This window comes from Oncorhynchus clarkii, chromosome 1 (assembly GCF_045791955.1).
Source record: "Oncorhynchus clarkii lewisi isolate Uvic-CL-2024 chromosome 1, UVic_Ocla_1.0, whole genome shotgun sequence".
Classification (NCBI taxonomy): domain Eukaryota; kingdom Metazoa; phylum Chordata; class Actinopteri; order Salmoniformes; family Salmonidae; genus Oncorhynchus; species Oncorhynchus clarkii.
The window spans coordinates 16,582,385-16,609,887 of NC_092147.1; the positions used below are offsets into that span (position 1 = coordinate 16,582,385).

The following is a 27,503-nucleotide window of genomic DNA, read 5'->3' on the forward strand; positions in this document are numbered from 1 at the left end:
CTAAAGCACCTTATACCACCCACCACTGCGACCTGTATGTTCTAGTCGGCTGGCCCTCGCTACATATTCGTCGCCAGACCCACTGGCTCCAGGTCATCTACAAGTCCATGCTAGGTAAAGCTCCGCCTTATCTCAGTTCACTGGTCACGATGGCAACACCCACCCGTAGCACGCGCTCCAGCAGGTGTATCTCACTGATCATCCCTAAAGCCAACACCTCATTTGGCCGCCTTTCGTTCCAGTTCTCTGCTGCCTGTGACTGGAACGAATTGCAAAAATCACTGAAGTTGGAGACTTTTATCTCCCTCACCAACTTCAAACATCTGCTATCTGAGCAGCTAACCGATCGCTGCAGCTGTACATAGTCTATCGGTAAATAGGCCACCCAATTTTACCTACCTCATCCCCATACTGTTTTTATTTATTTACTTTTCTGCTCTTTTGCACACCAATATCTCTACCTGTACATGACCATCTGATCATTTATCACTCCAGTGTTAATCTGCAAAATTTTAATTATTCGTCTACCTCCTCATGCCTTTTGCACACAATGTATATAGACTCTCCTTTTTTTTCTACTGTGTTATTGACTTGTTAATTGTTTACTCCATGTGTAACTCTGTGTTGTCTGTTCACACTGCTATGCTTTATCTTGGCCAGGTCGCAGTTGCAAATGAGAACTTGTTCTCAACTAGCCTACCTGGTTAAATAAAGGTGAAATAAAAAAAATAATAAAAAAATAAACATGTGTGTATGGATGGATGTGTGTACTGAATGTCTGAAACTTTGCGGGAAATTTCAGGAAATTTTCCCATGGTAAATTAAGCCCAGGAATTTGGGGAATTTTGCTTAAATTCATTTAAAAAAGTTAGCTTATTAAAGTGAACCTGTTTTTGTGGGATACACAAGGCAATTCTAGGTATTGTGGCATATTTTGGTTGAACAATCCCCAATTCAATGGAATTGCAACCCTCTGCATGCACAGTGTATTCTTTAATCACATGTGCAGGGCATTCTTCCATCACATGTACAGCTGATTCTCAAGATCTTGCACACTAATGAGATGCTATTTGAGCCCACACTACTACACTGTCTGAGCCATGAACTACATGCTTTCTGTTAAGTTTTGATTACAATACTGGGTGGGGTGAATATATTTTATATGACATACATGATTTTTTGTTAACTAGTAGCCTACAGGAAAGTGTGTTTAAACCATTTCTAACTTGTTAACAATTTCTGCTAGTTAGTTTTTGCTACCATGTGGATTTTAGCTTGCTTGAGCCAGCTAACTGAGGAGTGTTAATTCACCGGTTTCCATACATTTAATAAAAAAATTTTTTTTTTACAAAGGAGTTGTTTAATCTAACTGCTTAACTATTTATCTGTACATGGAATTGTATTAGGGTTTTCCATTTTTTTTCCTAATCTTTCAGGAAAATGCCACGGGCACTATCTGATGTGTAGAGACATTTCACTGCAGCTAATGTAGAAGGAAAAGCTGTGTACATTTGCAAATACTGTGCCAAATCATATGTGAAGAATGCAACAAGGATGCAGAATCATCTGGCCAAGTGTATAAAGTTCCCTCAGCGCTCACAACAAGAAACCTCTGACAAAAGTCCCGCTACTTCTATTCGAGGGGAAAATGATGAATCAGACACCTTATCGATAGCAACAGTTCATGGTCTTTCTGGAATCAAAAGTGTTTTTGACTCAATGGAGGAACGTAGTTAGTGAAATGCTGATGAATATCTGGCTCGAGCTGTGTATGCAACTGGTTCACCTCTGATGCTCAAAGGCAATGTGTATTGGAAGAGATTTCTGAATGTTCTTCGCCCAGCATACACCCCTCCAATCAGACATGCTTTATCTACTCATTTGCTGGATGCAGAGTTCAACAGAGTTCAAGTGAAGGTCAAGCAAATCATAGAGAAAGCAGACTGTATTGCAATCATCTCTGATGGGTGGTCGAATGTTCGTGGGCAAGGAATAATTAACTACATCATCTCCACCCCTCAACCAGTATTCTACAAGAGCACAGACACAAGGGCCAACAGACACACCGGCCTCTACATTGCAGATGAGCTGAAAGCAGTCATCAATGACCTTGGACCACAGAAGGTATTTGCACTGGTGACAGACAATGCTGTGAACATGAAGGCTGCTTGGTCTAAAGTGGAGGAGTCCTACCCTCACATCACACCCATTGCCTGTGCTTCTCATGCATTGAATCTGCTCCTAAAGGACATCATGGCACTGAAAACAATGGATACACTCTACAAGAGAGCCAAGGAAATGGTTAGGTATGTGAAGGGTCATCAAGTTATAGCAGCAATCTACCTCACCAAGCAAAGTGAGAAGAATAAGAGCACCACATTTAAGCTGCCCACCAACACCCTTTGGGGTGGTGTTATCATAGTGTTTGGCAGTCTCCTGGAGGGGAAGGAGTCTCTCCAAGAAATGGCCATATCACAGTCTGCCGACATGGACAGCTCCATCAAGAGGATCCTCCTGGATTATGTATTTTGGGAGAGAGTGGTAAGCATCCTGAAACTCCTGAAACCTATAGCAGTAGCCATTGCACGGATTGAGGGAGACAATGCCATCCTGTCTGATGTCCAGACTCTGCTTGCAGATGTAAGAGAGAAAATCTGTACTGCCCTGCCCACTTCACTGTTGCTCCAAGCAGAGGAAACTGCAGTTCTAAAATACATCAAAGAGGGTGAAGACTTCTGCCTGAAGCCCATACACGCCGCTACAGTAAGTACATGTTGGACCCCAAGTATGCTGGCAAGAGCATCCTGTCTGGCGCAGAGATCAACAAGGCCTATGGTGTCATCACTACCGTGCCTCGCCATCTTGGCCTGGATGAGAGGAAGGGTCTTGGCAGTCTGGCAAAGTACACTTCCAAGCAAGGGCTTTGGGATGGAGATGCAATATGACAGTCGTGCCAACATATCTCATTAGCCACCTGGTGGAAGGGATTTTGTGGATCTGAGGCTCTTTCCCCTGTTGCCTCCATCATCCTCCAAATCCCACCAACATCAGCCGCCTCAGAGCGCAACTGGTCCTTGTTTGGGAACACATACACCAAAGCACGCAATAGGCTGACCAATACAAGGGTTGAGGAATTGGTGGCCATCCGGGCAAATTTTAGGCTTTTTGAGCCTGACAACGAGCCATCGTCAACAACGATGGAAAGTGACAGTGAAGATGAGACCTCAGAGTCTGATGAGAGTTAATTCCCATTTATTCCCGTTAATTCCCACAGAAAATGTCCACCTCTGAATATTTCCCAAAATGTGCAACCCTATTCAGCAGTCTTATGGCTTGTAGATAGAAACTGTCTCTGAGGCTGTTGGTATCAGACCTCATGCTCCTATACCGTCTGTCCGACTGTAAGGGAGTAAACAAATCATAGGAAGTGAATAAATCATTGGTGGGAGTGTTTAGGCTGCCATTGACTAACACTGAGAAAAACGTATTGTTAACACCTAATCATAAACCAGTCCCCTGAAGTCCACACCAGAGATATTCTATTTATTTTAAATATGGTAATTAGGCCTACATAGACTTGTATGCAGGTAATAACAGTGAAGGTTTACATTATTATTATTATTGTTTGACTACCTAATCCTTAAAGGCCTGTTTGCGGTGTGTTTGAGTGTGTCAATTACTACTAAATTAATTCAAAACACCGATCACTGTCTGAAATGGAACACAAGTAATGTGAAAATCACTGAGTGGTGTAGCGGTCTAAGGCACTGCATCGTAGTGCTTGAGGCTTCACTACAGACCTGGGTTCGATCCCAGGCTGTATCACAGCCAGCCGTAGCCGGGAGACCCATGAGGTGGCACACAATTGGCCCAGTGTCGTCTGGGTTAGGGGAGGGTTTTACCGGCCGGGATGTCCTTGTCCCATCACGCTCTAGTGACTCCTTGTGCGGGGACATGCTTCCATTCAGCCACAAGAGCATTAGTGAGGTCAGGCACTGACGTTGTGCGATTAGGCCTGGCTCACAGTCTGTGTTCATCCCAAAGGTGTTCGATGGGGTTGAGGTCAGGGCTCTGTGCAGGCCAGTCAATTTCTTCCACACTGATCTCGAAAAACCATTTCTGTATGGACCTCATGCTGAAACAGGAAAGGGCCTTCCCCAAACTGTTGCCACATAGTTGGAAGCATAGAATTGTCTAGAATGTCATTGTATGCTTTACCGTTAAGATTTTCCTTCACTGGAACTAGGGAACCTAGCCCGAACTATGAAAAACAGCCCAAAACCATTATTCCTCCTCCACCAAACTTTACAGTTGGCACTATGCATTCGGGCAGGTAGCGTTCTCCTGGCATCCATCAAACCCTGATTTGTCTGTCGGACTGCTGGATGGTGAAGCCTATTTCCTCACTCCAGAGAACACGTTTCCCCTACTCCAGAGTTCAATGACGCCGATTTTTATGCACTACGCACTTCAGCGCTCAGTGGTCACGTTCTGTGAGCTTGTGTGGCCTACCACTTCAGAGGCTGAGCCATTGTTCCTTCTAGTTTTATTCTATTCTAGACATTTCCACTTCGCAATAACAGCAGGGCAGAAATTTGATAAACTAACTTGTTGGAAAGGTGGCATCCTATGACGGTGCCACGCTTAGTTAAATAATGGTTAAATAAAAATACAAAATAAAAATGAAGATACCATGCTTAAAGCCACTGTAGTACGGGCCATTATACTGACAATGTTTGTCTATGGAGATTGCATGGCTGTGTGCTCGATTTTATACACCTGTCAGCAATGAGTGTGGCTGAAATAGCCGAATCCACTAATTGTGTCCATATACTTTTGACCATGTAGTGTATCTGTGACCAACAAATATTTGTATTCCCAATCATGTTAAATCCATAGATTAGGGCCGAATGAATTTATTTCAATTGACTTATTTCCTTATATGAAATGTTACTCAGTCAAATCTTAGAAATTGTTGTGTGTTGCATTTATATTTTTGTTCAATGTATATCATTATGTCAACCCTCCAGAGCCAAGTCACTGCATGGCCTCCACAGCTGTCCTCTCGGGTAAATCCATGAATGCCGTCAAAGTGCAAGACCATGTTGACCACTGTAATATGTCAGAGGTATAATCAGTCACCTGCGTAGCAATGGTTGCAAGTGGCAGTGAACTCTTTGATGATAATGCTTTCATTGTCAATCAGATCAAAGAGCAATGAAAGCATACTGAGTGTGATACAAGATGGTCATCTTGGAGAGTCAAGACTTGATCAACTAAATCTGCACCCCTGATTGATGTAGATCTAGGCCTACTACACAATAATCTGCACTCATAGAAAACAAACTATAAACTATTGTAAAAGGGGTCCTTGTGAAAAAGGCTGCTTATTTTGTGCAGGCTAGTTGGCTTACAAAGTCACCCATTCTATCTCCTTGGTCCATGGTCAAGGGTATGCACTATGTGCCTGTGCGGGGCAGTATTATTTGATTTTCTGATCGAATTTGTCAATAAAGAGACTACATCTTGAATTTCAACTACATATCCCAGAACTGTTCTGTATTTTTTTTTTTACCCCTTGCAGGTGGCCCCGTGGCAAACATGTCGTCATTGCGCAGATTCAGTTTGAACCAAAAGCAGAGTGACCTTCCTCTGGTATCAGTACAGTAGCTACAGTAGAGGGGCGGTAGTAGCTACTGAAGCAATACACCGAACCGGTGACAGCACACCAGTTCCCTGCACACTAGTCTAGAAATGAACAGCAACTTAGCCGGAGATGAAGTTGGGTAAGATGTGATCTCCATATAATTAATGACAATTAGTTAAATAGCTATATATATTTTTTAACTTGAATTAATTATTACTGTGGTAGATCTCACCCGCATCACCACTTTTACTCAGCTAGCTACATTAGTTAGCATTTTGTTAAGTATATGTACTGGTAGCCATCTAGATAGTAAGCGAACGTTAGTTGACTTTAGCCTAGCTACTACTAGCTAATAATTTGGAAACGCATGACATTGGTTTAGATACCATTTATACATTACTTTTCAAGTTGTCATTGAATAATTAATTGAAAAACTCAACTATTTAGCTAACAAACCACCTAGCTAAATAGAAACTGAAACGAGTCAGTAGCTACAATGTTAGCGGCTAACTAGCAAGCTACTGTATTTAGCTAACGTTAGCTATTGTGTGGTAAAAATGTGGGCAAAGGGGTCGAAGCTTTGATATCTTCATGTTTACGTTAGTTGTTGCCAATTTTATTTTGAGTGTGATGGTAGAAGTTTGATTGAAGTTGACAGATTAACAGATTTCCCCCAAAAAATATTAGAGCCAACTAGCTAACGTTAGCTAGCCAACGTCTTCAATTGTAGCTGGCGCGAGTTTTATTGCGCTGTTACTCACTTGATGAACTTGATAGAGGACTCTTTCAGGACATTTAGCGGGCATTGGATTGAGAGGATTTGGATAATGTTGGTTTGATCTATCTAAATTATCCATACGAAATTATAGTTGAGGCTATGATATCTTGCCTAGTTTTGAATGTCGGCATACAGCTGATAAGAGTATAATGTCAAATATGTAGCTAGCCTAGATCGATGTGCAGTTAACGCTATTTTCAATATCCAGCAAGGATCATTTATTTTAGCTAGCTAACGTCTCTCATGTCTGGCTTATTTTAGCCTGCACTGGATACGTCGCAGTAGGAATAAAACAAAAAAAGACCTGAAGTGTTGTCGGGGCTAAACAAGTCATCCTCTATATTCCAGCCTTTTAATAGAAAGTACCTAGGGTTCATAGCTATGCATAATGAGCCACGCGTAGGACTAACGTTAGGACGTTTTGTGTTGATACGAAACATCAGCTACCTATAGAAACACCCGCTCAAATACAACTCAAGCTATTTTAAGGTTGCATAAAAAGTATAGTTATGTGGCACAGTCGCACAACTAATAGTCACACATTAACGCCACAAAACCATTTGAGACTGGTTTATTGTGTCCAAGGAATGATGGACCATCTCAAGTGTCCTCAAAGGACGGCTTTTTTCTTAATTTTATAGGAAACTGTTTGTGGGTGGCTTGGACTGGAGTACAACACAGGGTGAGTCAGCTGTCTAATTACCAACCTGTCAATATTAGGTGTATTGCAATGCAGATAGTGTTGTGCTTGAACATGAAAGTGTCTGCATGGAAATGTTGTTCTGGAGTACCCAAAGGGTAGCATGTTATCATGTATTGCAGTTAAACCACACATGCAGGCTTTTCTCATAATTGCTCAGACCTAGTAGCTTTACAATAGTTTTTCTTTAGCCACAGGCATTCAGAGCCCTTCTCTGTATCATGCTTGATTAGACAATGTGTGTCTTTGCACCACACTCTTCACTCTGACAGTGTTTTCTGAAGTTATGAGCAGTAGCCACAGTACTATGTATTTCTGTTTGTCCTTCCATGGGATTACCTTGTGTGTGTGTGTGTGTGTGTGTGTGTGTGTGTGTGTGGGGGGGGGGGGGGGGGGGGGGGGGGGGGGGTGCTCCGCGGGGGGGGGGGGGGGGGGGGGTGCTCCGCCTCCAAAGATACATGCCTGTAATGTAAATGTATTGTTCATGCTTTGCATCCAGTGAACTTTTAAACACATTACCCATAATGTCAGGACACTAGGCTTTGTATATATCCCTAAAGGATTCTGTAATGGCGTCGTCCGACTCATGTCAATGTCCTCTTTTCTATCAGAAACTTTGAGAAACTATTTCTCGCAGTATGGGGAAGTAGTTGATTGTGTCATCATGAAGGACAAAACCACAAATCAGTCCCGGGGCTTTGGTTTTGTCAAATTCAAAGACCCCAACTGTGTCCGGACTGTACTGGAGACCAAACCCCATAATCTCGATGGCAGAAATGTGAGTGTTAAATATGTGTCTTTCCAATGATGCCCTTTGTGAAGTGTGAGATAAGGATTAAGCACTGCATGGGAATGGGGACTTTTTTCAGTAAAGTATTACACAGAGCTAATGAAGTAATAGTAAACCCATAGCGCGCACTGGCATCTTCAGAAAACAAAAGGCTGGCTCTCTGAAGGACATCCCTGGACTGTTCTGATGGGCTATATGCAAAGCAGGCTGAATGTTACCTGTTCAGATGCTTAACAACATTTAACAGATAATTAACTGCAGACAGTGCGTTTTATATGCAGCAATATGAACATGACCATTTTGCTATAATAAAGGTTATTTTCTTGCAATTAAATTGTGATTTATTGTAAAGTTAATTGTATTGCACATATTTAATTTATTCCATTTGTATGTGGCCTTATTGAGTAGTCTAATTCACCTGATAAATTGGAGGGAACATTTGAAGGTGCTTTTTCATTGAAGGCTGAGATTTCATCCTTTGCCTTTAGATTGACCCCAAGCCATGTACTCCCAGGGGAATGCAACCTGAAAAAGTACGAACTAAGGACGGCTGGGTAAGGAGCGTATTTCGTTTCGTGGAGGCTAGGTACTGTATGTCCTCTACAGAAATAGGGCACCAAGCCTGGGTAGAATGGATTGAATTGGATCCTTTTTGTCCTTTGATAAGCTGGGTCCTATCTGCCTCTAGAAATCGCGTCTGTCACACTGAGGCTTATTGCTGTTAACATGACTTCTGCTAAGGAGCTTAAAATGTAATTATTTCCAAGTAATTGTTAGACTAAGTGATTCTGTAAAAATGAATTACGCTGCAATCCTGAAATAGTTTGTCTCAGTAACGCTGAAGCGAAGGCACTAGTGCACCCTGATCTGTGTGGACTAGTGTTTGCATCGACGTGACATTTATACCCCAGGGCAAAAGGAGAGAGAAGCTAATTTCTTCTCGACTGTCTAGCTAGATGATGGTGAATTGCCTCGTCTTCAGTGTGATTCTCGATCTGGCTTTGAGACCCCATTCTTTGTTTCAGAAGGGCAGCAAAGCTGACAGCAATAAATCAAAGAAGATATTTGTCGGCGGAATCCCCCATAACTGTGGTGAACCAGAACTCCGGGAATATTTCAATAGATTTGGAGTGGTGAGTCCTGTTAAGATAGTGTATACTGTATTGTATAGCTTTATACATTTGTTTTATACCTAAAACAGTTACCAGGATCCAATACAGGAACTGCTTCTTGGAAGAACACAGGAAAAACATACTTTTCTGTTAAAATGCTATCAATTTGAGGATATAGAATGTGTCAGTGTTCAAACCATAGAGAGCCTATTAAATTTGTTTCCTAATTCTATGGTTCCAACTGAGTGATGCATGCTATGGCAATACTAGTGGTCTGAATCCTAATGCAGCCCATGTTCTCCTTTGTGTAATCCAAGGTCACAGAGGTGGTAATGATCTATGACGCGGAGAAACAGAGGCCCCGAGGTAAAAGCTGATCTCGTTTTTCTCTTCCATACCTCCCATCTCTAAATCTTATGACAAACTATTCTGACCCAAATAGGATAAGCGCATTCATTTCCCCTCACCCCCACTCAATTATAACTATACCCCCTGTGTCTTGTGGTGGAACATTTTTTTCATCCTTAACCATTGAACTTTCCCCATGCAGACCTGTTTACATGGTGAGAAAGTTGAATGACGTTGGCATTCATTTAAGACATCTTTCCTTGACTTTGTGTGACAGAATCAGCTTCTGATGCATATAGACTGCATTTACACAGGTAGCCTAATTCTGATCTTTTGCCCTATTATTGGCTAAAGAGCCCATCTGATTGGTCAAAAGACCAATTTGGTTGAAAGAATATCAAAATTGGGCTGCCTGTGTAGATGTTTTAGTTCTATTAGGAACATGTTAACATGCTATAGTAATACATGTAGTTTGAAATAAGCTTATTGAGATGAAGGTTTATTGTTTTTTGTTATTCAGGATGTGTGAATAGATTTTGGGTCTCATTTCAAACTTTAATATTCTTTGACATACAGTGGGGCAAAAAAAGTATTTAGTCAGCCACCAATTGTGCAAGTTCTCCCACTTAAAAAGATGAGAGAGGCTTGTAATTTTCATCATAGGTACACTTCAACAATGCGAGAGAAAATTCGAAAAAAAAATCCAGAAAATCACATTGTAGGCTTTTTAATGAATTTATTTTCAAATTATGGTGGAAAATAAGCATTTGGTCAATAACAAAAGTTGATCTCAATACTTTGTTATATACTCTTTGTTGGCAATGACATAGGTCAAACATTTTCTGTAAGTCTTCACAAGGTTTTCACACACTGTTGCTGGTATTTTGGCCCATTCCTCCATGCAGATCTCCTCTAGAGCAGTGATGTTTTGGGGCTCTTTCTGGGCAACACAGACTTTCAACTCCCTCCAAAGATTTTCTATGGGGTTGAGATCTGGAGACTGGCTAGGCCACTCCAGGACCTTGAAATGCTTCTTACGAAGCCACTCCATCGTTGCCCGGGCGGTGTGTTTGGGATCATTGCCATGCTGAAAGACCCAGCCACGTTTCATCTTCAATGCCCTTGCTGATGGAAGGAGGTTTTCACTCAAAATTTCACGATACATGGCCCCATTCATTCTTTCCTTTACTCGGATCAGTCGTCCTGGTCCCTTTGCAGAAAAACAGCCCCAAAGCATGATGTTTCCACCCCCATGCTTCACAGTAGGTATGGTGTTCTTTGGATGCAACTCAGCATTCTTTGTCCTCCAAACACGACGAGTTGAGTTTTTACCAAAAAGTTATATTTTGGTTTCATCTGACCATCTGACCATATGACATTCTCCCAATCTTCTTCTGGATCATCCAAATGCTCTCTAGCAAACTCCAGACGGGCCTGGACATGTACTGGCTTAAGCAGGGGGACACGTCTGGCACTGCAGGATTTCAGTCCCTGGCGGCGTAGTGTGTTACTGATGGTAGGCTTTGTTACTTTGGTCCCAGCTCTCTGCAGGTCATTCACTAGGTCCCCCTGTGTGGTTCTGGGATTTTTGCTCACCGTTCTTCTGATCATTTTGACCCCACGGGGTGAGATCTTGCGTGGAGCCCCAGATCGAGCGAGATTATCAGTGGGCTTGTATGTCTTCCATTTCCTAATGATTGCTCCCACAGTCGATTTCTTCAAACCAAGCTGCTTACCTATTGCAGATTGTCTTCCCAGCCTGGTGCAGGTCTACAATTTTGTTTCTGGTGTCCTTTGACAGCTCTTTGGTCTTGGCCATAGTGGAGTTTGGAGTGTGACTGTTTGAGGTTGTGGACAGGTGTCTTTTATACTGATAACAAATTCAAACAGGTGCCATTAATACAGGTAACAAGTGGAGGACAGAGGAGCCTCTTAAAGAATAAGTTACAGGTCTGTGAGAGCCAGAAATCTTGCTTGTTTGTAGGTGACCAAATACTTATTTTCCACCATAATTTGAAAATAAATTCATTAAAAAGCCTACAATGTGATTTTCTGGATATTTTTTTCTCATTTTGTCTGTCATAGTTGAAGTGTACCTATGATGGAAATTACAAGCCTCTCATCTTTTTAAGTGGGAGAACTTGCACAATTGGTGGCTGACTAAATACTTTTTTGCCCCACTGTAAGTGCTAACATTCCTCGTTTAGTTTGACTTAAAACTTCTTGACTCTACTTGAGACGCATATGTCTCAAGTAGGCACCTGGAAATGCAAATGCGCTACGCTAAATGCTAAATGTACTCGTTAAAACTCAAACCTTGATCAAAATTCACAAGCAGGGTATTGAATTAAAGCTACACTCGTTGTGAACCTAGCCAACAAGTCAGATTTTTAAAATGCTTTTCGGCGAAAGCATGAGAAGCTATTATCTGATAGCATGCACCACCTGAAAATGCCTGAATGCGACGTAAACAAAGACTCTGCTTATCCGACGCAGCACAAAACGCAGAAATAAAATATAAAACATTCATTACCTTTGACGAGCTTCTTTCTTGGCACTCCTATATGCCCCATAAACATCACTATTGGGTCTTTTTTTCGTTTAAATCGGTCCATATATACCCAAAATAGCTTTCTATGGAAGCTGTGTCATTCAGAAAAAAACATTGTTTTTAAACGCTGCGTAATTTTTTTAAATTAAAAAAGTCGACGATAAACTTTCACAAAACACTTCGAAATCCTTTTGTAATCCAACTTTAGGTATTAGTAAACGTTTATAATCTATCAAAATGATTACAGGGCGATGTATATTCAATAGCTCCTCGTTTGCAAATCAATGGCTGCCAATGTCCACATTAACAACATCCGGGTGGAGACTGGAAGAAACGGAAGCCAGATAGATGGATTTTCCAACAAAAAAATCAATTGAAAATGACGACAATGGCGTCATCGTGTGGAATTTGTATGAATTGCATGCAGGTCGATATTACATTTTGTCCTCTTTTAACAACCCATGGAAGTGACTTATGGAAATAATTTTTAGCTTTCAGAGAGCAGTTTTTCTTGCGTTTTTCAATGAAACACACGATCTGTTATAGTCACAGCCGTGATTTAACCAGTTTTAGAAACTTCAGAGTGTTTTCTATCCACACATACTAATCATATGCATATACTATATTCCTGGCATGAGTAGCAGGACGCTGAAAAGTTGCGCGATTTTTTAACAGAATGTTCGAAAAAGGAGGGGGTAGAAGTAAGAGGTTAATTAAATGTTGAAATAGCAGAGCTTCACCAGTGTATTGATAGTTAACAAGCACAATTATGCAGATGATTCTGCAAAACTACCTCTAACTTCCTTCATACCGGACACAGAGACATACAAATGGTATCCACAAGTTAATCTGACTCTGGGAAGTAGATAAAAGGGCGCATTGCCAAAATCCCAAAGTATCCCTTTAAGTCAGGGGTGTTCAACTCATTCCTCGGTGGGCCGAGTGTTTACAGGGTTTTAGTTTTTCCTGTCAATTAAGACAGACAACCAGGTGAGGGGGGTCTTTACTAATTAGTGACTATGATTGATGAATTGAGTACAAGGGTATTGCGAAAACCCACAGCCACTCAGCCGTCCGTGGAACAATGAGTTTGACACGTGTTTTAAGTGGAAGTCCTTACTCAGTCTGTTTAAATTAGTTGACAGTTAGAATGACAAGACAAGCATGGGTTGATGTTGTTTAGTCTGGTCAGTTTTCTCAAAACAGTTTAAATATACATTAGTTTGGTCTGTTTGCTCAGAGCTGTTTCTTTTGCACTTGTCCTACATAGCAATGATGCAGTGGTCATGAATGACTTCCATAATTTATTCCCCCTCTTCTCCTTCAGAATCCATTGATCTCTCTTTTGGGGAGACCAACAGAATAGTTTGTCATCTGAATTTACACGATGATACGCAGCAATAACCTTAAAGATAATCAAGGATAATATCCAGACTTTTCTTTTAATAAAATACTTTTAAAGTCCGGCATTGAACTAAGTTTTCTTTTGTTTAATTTAGACATGTCTGATATATCTAAAAATATATACATATATATTACGTGTTTTCCCATATGTAGAAAGTTAAGTATTTTTGTAAGTAAGCCCTTTCTATTTTTCTTTCTCTCTTCTCCTTCTTGTGAATGGTTTGAATGTGATTAATGGTGTCTCTTAAGATTTGTCTTTTCTCCTTTAGGTTATTGTGTACTGAGTGGTATCACAGAGGTACAGGCCAGATGTAAAATCCCCAAATGGAATGTGCAGGCTGTCAATTTGGGGTGTATACAAAGTTTAGATTCATCATATGAACTGAGTTTTGTTGCGCTAAGAAGGACCTAGGATGTTTTGAAACTTGTATTATTTAAAAATATATATTTTCTAGGAATGTTTGCGGCTTTCAGTTTGCAGCAAATGTTCGACTTGAATGTTACCAATATGTCTCTAAATGCTTAAACTAAGTTTTGAATCTAGATTAAGGACAGGTCATCGATGGATGGTATTTTTAGTTGTAGATCAGGCGGCTTGGGAAGGCTTGACATGTAATTAGAGGTTTCAAAATCTATTTTGTCTCAAAGGACATTGAATTGGAATCAGGTTAGGCCCCTCAGTGGAGATGTTCTCACAACCCAATTCTGCCACTGGTATACATTTATCAAAATGAAACTGGTTCAGTGTTGTGTGCTTTTGCTACTGCAAACTCTGAAAAGTTTTTTAGAGCCTTAGATGTGTACTCCCCTTAGACCTTATCAGAACCAGGACATTTGCCAATGTTTGCCTTCTAAATGTACAGTTGAATCAAAGATGGTATGGCTATGCTAAATTACAGTGCTGTATATCCATAAGTTCAGCTAGAGCTCTTTTTCATATCATGAAGAGACTGTAGTCATTGTGCTTAAAGGGTGTGAGAATAACCTAGGGTCTATGTTAGACTTTGTCTATTTCAATGTAAAGCTACCAGATGATTCACCATCAATCCTTTATCAAATCTTTGTTGGTTTGCTACTTAATTTCACTGTTTTTGTTTTATATAGTAAGTGTTGAATCCTCACACAGTGGGGTTTTTCTCCTTGTTTTGAAGGGAACTTTGTTTATCCCCCATGTAAACTCTTGACAGCATCATTAGTTATTACTTACACATTCGGAAGACAAAATGGCCTATATCTTTGTGTTGCTGTTGTAAGTAATGTTGTAATTTTCCATTTAGGCTTATCCTGGCTGACTCAAAACATAAAACCAAATTTGGGAAAGCTTGGAGAAATCTTTAGACATTGTACAGTTTCTGTTTCTCCATTTTTTGTTATGCATTAACATTGGATGCTGTCAGTTTGTGCTGCACAGAAATATACCAAGGGGCAGATCAAGGTGGGGTTTGGATGAAACTGCATGAAGTCACATCAATAGCACAGGTCAAATTGGAATCCAGTATAGAAATTAATGCTTTGAAACCACTCAAATGTGTCATAAAATCTATAGTTTTTATATTCCTCGGTAGTTCCACTGACTGCACTGCATGTAAATATATTAAAGTTGAATATAAATTACATTTTCAATCCCCTATATAATGCATGAATGCAGTACAAGCAAATGTTACTTACATTTACTTTGCTATGTTAGAACTATTTTAAAAATATTTTTAAGAGTTAGCATGGAGAGGATTGGTGCAAAGTTTATTGGATGATAAAAGTGCCTCAGCCCCCAAACTTCAACTTGTGTATTGCTGCAAGTCAGCGACATCATCCAAGCCCCAGGAGCCTCCAGCTCAATCTTGATGGATCCCTGTCTTGCTGACCCCAATACTGTTCTTCATCTTGTGTTGTCACAACACCCTGCTACCTTGATTCACTCTTGGTCGTTGGCTAGGTTTTGGATTTATTACTTTCGAGGCCGAACAATCAGTGGACCAGGCTGTCAACATGCATTTTCACGACATCATGGGCAAAAAAGTGTGTAGTTGTAGTTTTATTTTACCCTCAAGATCAAACAGAGGCTTGGGCGACGGGAAGCATTGTTTGGCGCTGTTACCTTTGGAGTTACAGCTCTTATTTCCAGGGGCCACCAATGAGGTTGGTTACTCTTTCATGAAGGCCTAAAGCTCCTGTAAACTTCATGTGATAATGACACGGCTGAAGATTACGGAAATGTGGTACTCCAAATATTTTCCTAAAGATCAGGGCACTATTTTTTTTCTTGACTGCAACCTTTCAATGGCCTGGTTGGCCTTGTACTTGTTGCAAAAAAGACTTGGGCTCCCCTCTGAAATATTATGTACAACTCCTGTAGTCGCCCAAGGCTTTGTTTATTTTGACCTCTCCTTTAGGTTGTTAAAGATATTCCATATCTTACTTCAAATACAATACTTACTCTGGCATTTGAGATTCAAGTTGCCAGTTTTGGAGCGTATAATGGTAGATAAGCAGGGGTGAAAGTAGATTTTATTTCTTCCCGGTACAGGATCTCATGTGTTTGCAGGCGATTACGAGGGCCTGATCATAGAATTATGTATAGAATCCCTATTCATGTAATAGGATCTCGTAATTTTACTAAATTAATATGTATTACCTTTTCATGTAGCATAAACACAACCAGTCATGATGTTTTCAATCTGATTGTCAAACATATGCTAGCTTTTCCTGTAGACTTCCAGTCATTGTGCTAATGCTAGTTAGTGTTGGCTCGCGAAACTACCTCTACCTTCATACTGAACGCGGATACAGTGGAGTCTGAAATTATTGTTTCCCTTGATAAAGATGAGTAAAAATGACTAAAATAAATAATTAAAATACTGAGTTATTCTATAGAAAACAATTGGGAAATTATATTATTTTATGCTAATTGTTGCTCAGAGAAAGATTTTGTTTGACAATCATAAAAATAAAATAAAAAGTGTAAAAATTGACAGCCCTGTTTTCAATACCTTTCAATAATTCACCTTATTTTACTTCCACTGGTCCTGGGGCCCTTGTTAAGGTCAACGGCTTCATGAACTTTACCCAGTACCAGGACATTTTATCCAAAAACTTGGTTGCCTCTTCCAGGAGACTGAAACTTGTCCGCAAGTGGATCTTCTGGCAAGACATTAACCCCAAGCACACATGAAGAAATTGTTAATTGGCTCTGTGCTGTTATCCTCGCAAGGTGAGGTATTGAAAAAAAAGGGGTGTCATATATTTTGACCGCTACCTTTTTGTGAGGAAAAAAAGTATGACTTGTTCAACTATATCTATTTCTCTGGGCAATTGTATTAGTATAAACTAATGTTTAAAAAATAATAATAATAACAAAAAAATAATTGCTAATCTGTATCAAGGGTGTCAATCAAATCGAACACCACCGTACATAAAAAATTATATCCACAAGTTCATCAGACTCGGGAAGAAGATGATAAAGGGCCACATAGCCAAACTATCCCTTTAAAACACCAAAAATGTAATGACATTAAGCTATCATTATGCCTACACTTGTAGCCTGAATTGATGTCTACTGCTTTCTGTGCGTGTCGGTCTCAGCCAGTCATCTGCCTTATAAAAATGTCAGTGTTCTCGTTGAACCACCGTATTTGCATCGTAGGCCTGTATTCCACCCATTTTCAAGTCCGTTCGCTAATTTTTCATCCGGCTGACATGCGGTTATGATAAATGTTGTAAAAGCATACAGTTTTCTTGACATTTTGTTTTAATTATTGTGATAGGCTCATGTTTTACCGGTACGGTGTAAGTCCACTTTCTTTTGCCGGGAAGACTTACCGGCTTACTTTCACCCCTGGAGATAAGTGTGTATTTTACCACAACGAAATCACCTAAAGGATTGGTCTTGTTCAGTTATTTTTTTCTTATTTTGTTGGCAGGTCACTTACTATTTGAGCTATTTGATATATTTCCTATTCAACTTGTTAAAAAGTGAAACAACCTCAATTAAGTGACCTCAGTTTAAGAATCTCCATACTGTGTTGATCAATTCTGACAACCAAAATGGGTGGGTCTTTTTCAAGGGCTAGTTGAAGCCCCTATTCATTCAATAATTTCTCCCAATGGAGATTTCTTAGCTAATTGGGTGCCTAAAGCCACAGTTCTGTGATACCAGCAGAGTTTTTAAATTTGTATTTATTTATGCCCAATCATTCATCATTTATAGTTTTAACAAAACACTTTAGCTTAGCTACTTCTGAGACATCCTCTCTTACAGAAGTAATTATCTTGACAAAATACATTTTAAACATTTGGAAAAAATTGAGTTCAGCACTCCGATTCCCCCCCCAAACAAAGATACTTTTTATTTTATTGAAAGAGAACATTAAATGTCCACGCAGACATGTTTTACTTATTTACAAATGTTTCATAGTTTAACCCATTCTGACCTCGTTAAATGTACAAACTAAAGCCATGTCTGTTCATGATTGATGTATGAGACCCTACCTACATTGTGCTGTACTCATACCGACTCTCCTTGACTTTGTCCTGATTTCCAGCAGGAATTGGGGCTCGACTTGAGATATTTTTCTTGAGTTGACATTACCTTAGGCTGGGACTTAGGGGAATAAAAGTGATAAAATTAGAAAGTGGAGCACATCAAACTGTGGCACAAATCCCAGGTCTGCTGTTGGGGAGTGTACCGAAGTCGTGGTATCCATCACTCCAGCCGCGATGCCCGAGGGAGAGGACCCAGGTATCTGCGCTATAGGCTAGGCGGGGGGCACTCATGGAAACGTGCCTGTAATTAGGTCGACAGAGAAGAAAGGGGAGCCAAAGAAGGTAGCACCACCTTAAAGCAGGGGAAGAATTGCGATTCGTTTTCCTCATGCAAGGTGACCTCAATAACTCAACCTCTATAGAGCCTAGTCTATTTCTATCTAGTCTCCCCCCTAGTTTTAAACCCATTTTTCGCTCTGGTAAACTGCTGGTATCTCTGTTGCTGGCTAGCTACAGCAAGTGACGCTACAATTTCTTTTTTTAGGGCAGATAATGGCTGGTAGCCTCACAAGCCATCTGGCATGTTAAAAGAACAGGCTTTTCAACCTCATTGAACGTTAGACCAGTCCAATACCAGGTACTTCTATTCTGTCTGAGATGAGCAAATCAGATGGGTATTAGTCAATTAAGCAACATTGCAATTTTCTCCATTATCTGACACAGTATGAAGATTCATTTCTATATTGACTTATGACTATCCATTTCTATTGTCTGCATGTTGTACCTCTTATTCTGATAGATATGATACACATTTCTTTCTACATCCATTTCCCTCTGAAATTCTACTCCAAGTTAAACATAATTGAGATTATTTAAGCGTTAGCCCGGGAAAGGTAAGTCTTGACCTTCCATTAGATGTTTTTATAAAAATTAAAGGGCATAAAAAAAACAGTAAATAGGAATTCTATGTTTCTCAGGTAGACCAGTTGTAGTTTTCATGACGTTTTTAGCACCATTTTAAATCAATTGCATAAATTGATGTATCAAAACCTTATTGTGACTGAAATACCTGAGAAACATATTGTTAAGCAACTTTTTATCTGTATTAGGCAGCAGTGTTGGCTCAGATAAGATGTAAAACTGAAACCCTCAAGCTGATATGTTAAAGATAAATATTAGTAATGGGTGAGTTTAGATAAGGAAGGGATTTTGAAGATAAATTACTGGTCTTGCAATGTGTGCCCTCCTTGTCCTTTGTCCAGGTGGAAGTGAAAAAGGCTGAACCTCGGGACAGCAACGCTCCTGGCCAGCTTGGACCTAACCAATGGGGACCCAGAGGCATCCTGAGTGCAGCCAATGGTTGGTCGGCACAGCCTGCCCAAGGCTGGCAGCAGAGTTATGGGCCTCCGGGTGAGTGGGAGACCAGCCAGGCACGGCTCGATCTCTCAGACCAGGAACATGACATTATTTTATAACTAGAAGAAAGATAGCATTGGAAACTGTTACAATGTCTGATGCCTTATGTTATAACATTGTATTTCTGGGTCAGCACTGAAATGTAACTTTTAGGAATGGTCAACTTACTGACAACAGTACCACAGTTACCAATTACATATTGCGAGATTGGTTTTGTGCCAGTATAAATAAACTGTCAACTATTTTCTCTTTGAAGGAGTTTGGGTGTCTACAGGCCAGCCCTTGGGTATGTTTTGTCCTTGAATCACTTGAACATTTCAGATATCTCACTAACTTGCTTTTTTAAATAGTAAATAGTCTTGTGTGACAGTTAACTTATCAAGAAAGTATTGCGACAGACATTGTCTTGCACTTTGTATTTTCCATATTGACCAATTAGTTATTGTCCGTTAAGCACCAGTGTTATCACGGTGTCAGCTGTAATGGCTGAGGTCACTCTGCTCATTTCCCTCTCAAGACAGATAATGGGCTTAATGATTCTTACCTCCCTTCACCCTCGCTTGTCATGTATCATACAACCAACCCCCAAACAATCCCAGCGGTGTTCCTGTATCTTAGGTCAAGCAAGTGCTATTGTAGCTTTAATGCTCGAGTTCTAGAATGCACCACATTCATATACAAGTTGCATTTTTGTTATTTTTGACACGGTTCTCCCCATGTTGAAAATATTGTCTAATATGCAGTGTCTGCTGACAGTGGGTTTCATCTAGGGTATATCTGGGACTGAACATGTAGCAATAGACACCTGTCATCATGTGTGTATGTATATACGTAACTATACGTTGTGTTCTGTCTCAGGTGGGTACGGGCCCCCTTTATCTGCGGGTCGTGGAGCTCCCGCACAGCCCCCCTCGCCATTCAACGCATTCCTCGTCACAGCGGCCCCGGCGGGGGGGTTTGGGGCACCTCAGGCCTACGCTCAACAGGGATACAGTACACCACCTCAGTTTGGTCAGTAGCTGTGCTGTATTGTCATTTTTTTTTTAAGTGTTTCCATCTACATACATTATTTTGTTTTCATATCGTAAATATTGTGATTAACAATATTATGTGCCAAAATATGATTGCAGTGTTTTGCTTTGTTAAAAACGTCTACACACATTTACAAATACCTCTTAAAAGTAACTCTGAAAGGTCACTGCGAGTTTCATATGCAGGCATTGATGAAAGTCAGCTAAATCAGAAAATGAAGGAGGAAAATCATTGTACTTTCACTGCCAGCTTTGTCTTGAATAAATTGATAGCAGTGCTGCAACACCAACAGTAACACACACGTTTATGGTTCTGAAATATATTTTAATGTCGTCTTCACAAGAACGTTAATATAGTCTTCACAATATATTATTTTATAATGCCTAGGGTTGCAGCTCCTACTACAATAATCATGTTATGTTTCTTTTGATTATGATAACCTGTACGAGACATTAACATTTTATCATTGATAGTTCAGAATGTACATTATAATGATTCTTCCATCTGGCATTGGTTTAGGGTACAGTTTTGGCACGCCTCATGGTGACCAGTATGCACCACAAGGAGTGCCGCCCCCGCCCACGACTCCAGGAACAGGGCCGCTGGGGTTTGCTCCAGCCACCACACCTACTCAGGACATGAGCAAAGCACCCACGGGACAGCCGGACTTCCCTTACAGCCAGTATGGTAAGTAGAGCCTCCATGAATTCCTCAGCCCCGCCCTCAACCCTACTGTTATTATGGCCTGTACTGGATGGATCCATTATGTTGGATGCTTTATTGGGTCAACAACCGCCCCCTTGCCAAAGCTCATTACTGCAACCCTCAAACAAGCAGGAGCTTGCCTTTTGGTACAATTTAGCTTTAATGACATCACATGCATACACACGCTTGCATACATACCCTCCAGACCATGGAAATGCTATAGAAGTCCCACCATACCCAGGACTCTTCAGTGCCACCCGTTTCAGCATTTTTCCAGGTGGGGCTGGGGAATAATGGGAATGGGTAACCCATGGTAGGTTTGAATTAGATCATCCTGCCTCTCAATGTTTTTGAGAGGAGTTTGAATGCCCACCAAACTGCAGATAAACCAGGTAGATATTTTACTGGCAAAAGTGACAGGCAGTTTGGCCAACTGTTCCCTTTTTGTCACTGACTTGGTTGGCTTTTCTCTCCTGGCATGAGCTCTGGTGTCGATGGATCCTGCATGTTATTTTTCTCTTGAGCGTAATTGGCCTGAAACCAATATTTTCCTACTAACAGATTACAGCTGTTATGAGAAGACTCAATGCAATACATCATTATGAAATGTATCAGGATTTTTCCAGTTACTCTCCAATTATACTTATTGTATCAATAAATCCAGCATTGTCATCAATTGCGGGGCTTTTGCACAAGGTCTCTTCCTCTTTAAACAAAATGCATTGGTAAATCCTTGCTGTTTGGAAGGTTAATTTATGTAGCCTAGTTAGTTCATTCTGTGTTCCCCCTCATTTCCTACTGGCATTTATCCTTCGTAAACAAAATACAATAGGGAGACACAGACTTGGATATATTGCTTTGTTAATATCTCTTAGTGTATAGCTCTTCAAGACTGTATACACTCAGTGGCCAGTTTATTAGGTACATCCATCTAGTACCGGGTCTGTCCCCTCTTTGCCTCCAGAACAGCCATATTCTTTGGGGCATGGATTCTACAAGGTGTGGCGTTCAAATGTTGCTCAATTGGTAACAAGGGACCTAACGTGTGTCAGGAAACATTCCCCACAACATTACACCACCACCAGCTGTACCGTTGACACCAGGCATTATGGGGCCATGGACTCATGCTGCTTACGCCAAATCCTGACCGCATGGCACAACAGGAACCGGGATTCGTCGGACCAGGCAACGTTTTTCCACTCCTCAATTGTCCGATGTTGGTGATCACGTGCCCACTGGAGCCGCTTCTTGTTTTTAGCTGATAGGATTGGAACCCGGTGTGGTCGTCTGCTGCAACAGCCCATCCATGACAAGGACTGACAAGTTGTGTGTTCCGAGATGCTCTTCTGCACACCACTGTTGTACTGTTCCATTATTTGTCTGTTTGTGGCCCACCTGTTAGCTTGCATGATTCTTGCCATTCTCCTTCGACCTCTCTTATCAAGGAGCTGTTTTTGTCCACAGGACTGACGCTGACTGGATGTTTTCTTGTTTGTCGCACTATTATTGGTAATCCTTAGACACTGTGGTGCGTGAAAAGCCATAGGGGGCGGCCGCTTCTGAGATACTGGCACCAATGATCATGCCACGCCCAAAGTCGCTTAGGTCACTCATTTTGCTCATTCTAAAGTTCAATCGAACAGTAACTGAATGCCTCGATGCCTGTCTGCCTGCTTTATATAGCAAGCCACTGCCACATGACTCACTGTCTGTAGGTGATAACAATTTTTGTGAACAGGGTGGTGTACCTAATAAACTGGTCACTGTGTGTGTATATTCTACCATAATTTATATTTGACTATATAAATTGTATATTTCCCTGTAACTGTCAGGTGTGAGATTCCCATCTTGTTCGGTGTTTCATGCTTGTGCTTTGCATACCCATCCTGCTCTTAACCATTAGTGTCAGCCGCCTGATTTTAGAATAATTTAGTACAGTAACCATAGCCACAGGCAGCAAAGGGCATTAGCAAGTAGCCTATCTACCCCATGTGTTTCTAATTCAAGATGTATGTGATTTAGCAGGAGTCTCACAGTAGTCAGAGAGAGTGTAATAAGGATGTGTGCACTGATTTTAGCAGGAGTCTCACAGTAGTCAGAGAGAGTGTAATAAGGATGTGTGCACTGATTTTAGCAGGAGTCTCACAGCAGTCAGAGAGAGTGTAATAAGTGTTAATTTAAGCCAAGCCCCAGGTGGCAGGTCTAAGAAGGGGACCATTTTAAAGTAAAGTAGACTCTCTATCTGGGTTCAGTCAACGTAGTCTCCTCGTCTCCCTGATAGGCCTGGGTAACTACCCTCAGGAGCCCTCTTCCTACGGACCAACGCGTCCTTCTCACAGTAATGGTCAGGATGTGCAGGGAGGAAGTAGTGCAGGTAGGTGTGAGCATCGTCTTTTCCAACCACCAAAAGTACAGTTCGGTACATAGACATAACTGCAACTTTAATGTTCCCTTGCATACTTTTCCCCTGCATGTACTTTGGTATGTTTGTGCATACAAAGTACATACTCCTAGACCAGTGGTAGTCACTTTTTCAGCGGGCACCTCATTTTTTTCCACCAGAATTTCTGGGGACCCAATGTTTTCCCCAAGAATTTCTCACGACCCCACCCCAAATAATGACACAGCCTTAAAATGGTTAACGTTAAAATTTTACATCAACAAATAATCTTCTATTCGTTTTCATCTCTTATCAAAATGAAAATAAACCAATAAATACATTTTCTAATTCCTTCTCAAAAACATTTGTATATTGTTCCATACAATAATCTCTACACATGACCTTTTGTTCCCCCACGACCCTGACTTCGAATACCACTGTTCTAGAGTATACTAAAATACAGCTACAGTATTCATTGACTTGAGGTTGAGTTATTTTTGTCCATATCTCAAGGTATGAATATTCCATCTAACAGTGTTACACCTCATTTCCTGTAGTAGCTGTAGTTTGTTATACTAACAACACCTGCGTCCTCACTTTGTCCACTCTCTCTCTGCATAGCTTTGCTGTTAAAAAGGGGATGATCTAATTGGCAAAATGCGTTCGTGGTGTACTATGTTCAACATTGTTTACTTTTTCTCTTGCTCTCTGTTATTTTGCTCTGTTATTCAATGTGATGGCAGTCAATTCACTTGTTGTTTTTCAAATGCCATCTCCTTATGACAGCTAAAAGAATGATGATAATCTAAGGGACTTTTGTATGAAGAAAAAAATAACTTCTGGCTGGTGAACGAATACCCAATTTATATTTGATTTCTTTGGTCATATTAGCCCCTCTGCTATTAGCTCTTCTTAATTATTTCTTGCAGCCTTGTATTATACCATTTCTATTGTTTCATTTCATAAATGTTTTTGTTATTCTGTACTGTCCGACATGAGTTGGAACTGTTCAGACCTGTCTTCACTGAATGTCTATGCAGTTCCCTGCTTCTCTGACTACAGTGGATTGCAGGGAGATGGTGCCATCCAGTGTCTGGAAAAAGAATGTGTGTGCTTGTGTGACTGAAAACTGATTTAAGTATTTGTTATACTGTTTTCCTTTTGTTTATGCCTTTCACAAGAGTTCAGATTACATCTTTGAATCCTCAATTATAAGTCAATTGATTTACACTGGAAGCGCCCATTCCTAATTGGCTAACCAAACTCTGAATGTAGGTTCATGGAGGCTCACGATGGAAGGAATACAATATTTAACATGAACATTAGAAGGCCCTGAAACTATGATCAATGTATTTATTATAGGTCAAATAAGGGACTTTCACTTAATACCATTTACGATCCTGATAATGAACCTCTCTTCCCTGTTCTCCACCTACCCACCCTCACAGGTTATGGTCAGGACCTGAGTGGGTTTGGGCATACTTTCGCAGACCCCAGCCAGCAGACTGCCTCTTACGGGGCACCAACAGCACAACCGGCAGTGGGACCCCAGGCTGCCGCAGCCGTTTTTGCTCGTGTGCAGAATCACAACGTAACGGGCTTCCATCCATACCGGCGCTGAGCGTCTCCAACCGCCACAGCGCTCAGTTCTAAAGTCAGGGAAATGTGTTCTGGTGATAAGCAAAACTGGATTTCTGGATTGATGTTTTTTGGAACACAAATACACACAATTTGAGAAAAAGTGAACTCATAAAACCAGGGATTCCAATTACTTCTGTTACAATGTCACTTGATGTAAAAGTTGATGTAAGACTTTTGCATAACCTGTTGAAATGAAATAACCTTTGTTTCTCCCCCCATGTTTTATAGTAGGACTTAACTACTTTGCAATAGGTTTTGATTTTCTGGTCAAATACAGAGCACAGAGATTGGAAAAATTATATATATATATAAGGATATGTATATTTATGCTGGATACAGAAATGAAAACAGGGTCTCAAGTTTCCTCAGCTTTAAATTCTAGGGAAAATGTTTTTATTTTTCATTTGGTGGATTTTGTTTACTTTCTGAGCCTTTATTTTAAAGTTTGTTTAAAATGGAAAATATGAATATATATATATATTATACACAATCTGTGCAATTTTTTAAGACAATTTTGTACTAAAAATGTACACTTTGCTTGTTTTTTATTTAAAGATGTAGACTTCCCTCAGGTGGCTGTTTGAGTGCATTTTTCACTTATGCAAAAAGAAAGGAACTTATTTCAAATAAAAGATATCCTGCCTCTGGTTGCTGTCCTGCATCTTGGCCATCAATGCTTCAACTTAAATGTCACTAAATATGTTTGAGTATAACTACTAGGGATTGGTTAAGGCTACCGGATTCTTCCATCAACTCAGTGGCCTTGTGGTTAGTGTTGCCACCCTGAGATTGGAAGTTTGTGAATTTGATCCCCGGCCAAGTCATACCAAAGACTGTAAAAATGTGCCAAGGCTCGTGCAAGGCTACTTACTCATGCACTGCCGTACCTGTACTACACTAAAATGATTAAAACCATTAAAAAAAAATAGATTAACACCACACTATGTGGTCTTTAAGTTGTACAAATTACTTACTAGGCCAGATAATAGCCTCATTTCCCCAAAACCTGACAATAAGATGCATTTAAACTGCTGAGTCCTCTGTGGAAGTGAATGATTTGGACAGACAATCATCAGTAGATGGCATACTAGTGCTAAAAATAATTATCTAGTATCCCCATGTACTGTATGTTTAGTATCAGCTTGGATGGATACCATGTTGCTTACACCTATCAAATTATTTTGTATTTACATGAATCATGAAGGGGTAGGAGCTGTGTTGTTTCTGGACAGGGCCACAGTCTGGGCAAAAAACAAATACAGTGGAATTATAATGTACCAGGTTTCACTTACTATATCAACTAAAACCTGAATATTCTGTCACACCCAATCAGGTTGGCCCCCCTAGTTTATCAAAAATATATATTTGCACACATATAAACACTGAACATGTCAATGGTTTTCTCTCCCAAGGTAATGCCAATAGGCTTTAGCTCAGCGGGCTAACAATTCTGCGTTGTGCAGATGACACATTTTCAAACCCAGTTGGTCTCATGCTTAGACCATGGAATAACCATCATAAAATATTATTTTACCTATCATTAGCCTAACTACATTATCATGGCACAGAACCTTTGGGTGACTTTTTTTCTTAAGAAATTCAAAGGGCAGTTTTCCCACGGGTGCTCTAGTTCCAGCTTTGTAATTTTTGGTTTGGTTGTAAAATCTATACTGAAAAATATACATGCAACAATTTCAAAGATTCTACTGAGTTACTGTTCATACAGTAAGGAAATCAGTACATTTTAATAAATTCATTAGGCCCTAATCTATGGATTTCACATGACTGGGGATACAAATATGCATCTGTTGGTCACAGCTTCCTTTAAAAAAAAAAAGTAGGGGTGTGGATCAGAACCAGTGAGTATCTGGTGTGACCATTTGCCTCATGCAGCGGTACATCTTCACATATAGTTAATCAGGGTGTTGATTGTGGCCTGTGGAATGTTGTCGCACTCTTCAATGGCTGTGTGAAGTTGCTGGATATTGGCGGGAACTGGAACATGCTGTTGTACACATCGATCCAGCGCATACCAAACATGCTCAATTGATGGCATGTCTTGTGAGTATGTAGGCCATGGAAGAACTGGGACATTTTTAGCTTCTAGGAATTGTGTACAGATCCTTGTGACATGGTGACGTGCATTATCATGCTGAAACACGAGGTGATGGCGGCGGATGTATGGCACAGCAATAGGTCTCAGGATATTGTCACGGTATTTCTGCATTCAAATTGCCATTGTTCATTGTCTGTAGCTTATGCCTGCCCATACCATAACCCCACCACTACTATGGGGCACTCTGTTCACAACGCAAACCGCTCGCCCACACGACGCCATTCACATCTGCGGTTGTGAGGCCAGTTGTACTTACTGCCAAATTCTCTAAAATGACTTTGGAGGCAGCTTATGGTTGAGAAATGAACAAACATTTCCTGCAGTCAGCATGCCAATTGCAGTCCCTCAAAACTTGAGACATCTGTGGCATTGTGTGACAGAATTGCACATTTTAGAGTGGCCTT

The 27,503-nt window shown here is 40.5% G+C and overlaps 1 protein-coding gene across 4 annotated transcripts; it reads left to right on the forward strand.

The window, feature by feature from the left end:
• The first annotated feature begins 5,650 nt into the window (after positions 1–5,650).
• On the forward strand, positions 5,651–25,630 carry LOC139372203 (DAZ-associated protein 1-like). Of its 4 annotated transcripts, none has more exons than XM_071112041.1 (13): positions 5,651–5,786; positions 7,067–7,107; positions 7,737–7,903; positions 8,404–8,469; positions 8,944–9,048; positions 9,345–9,393; positions 15,264–15,346; positions 19,072–19,219; positions 19,482–19,511; positions 20,084–20,236; positions 20,777–20,944; positions 23,244–23,336; positions 24,791–25,630. In XM_071112041.1, the coding sequence occupies exons 1-13, from the start codon at positions 5,755–5,757 to the stop codon at positions 24,961–24,963; spliced, it is 1,308 nt and encodes a 435-aa protein (XP_070968142.1). In that variant the 5' UTR covers positions 5,651–5,754; the 3' UTR covers positions 24,964–25,630. The 4 variants fall into 4 exon arrangements, with proteins under 4 accessions (XP_070968142.1, XP_070968114.1, XP_070968194.1 ...); XM_071112013.1 differs by having other exon boundaries at positions 8,941–9,048; positions 24,791–25,083; XM_071112093.1 differs by lacking the exon at positions 23,244–23,336 and having other exon boundaries at positions 8,941–9,048.
• The last annotated feature ends 1,873 nt before the right edge of the window (positions 25,631–27,503 follow it).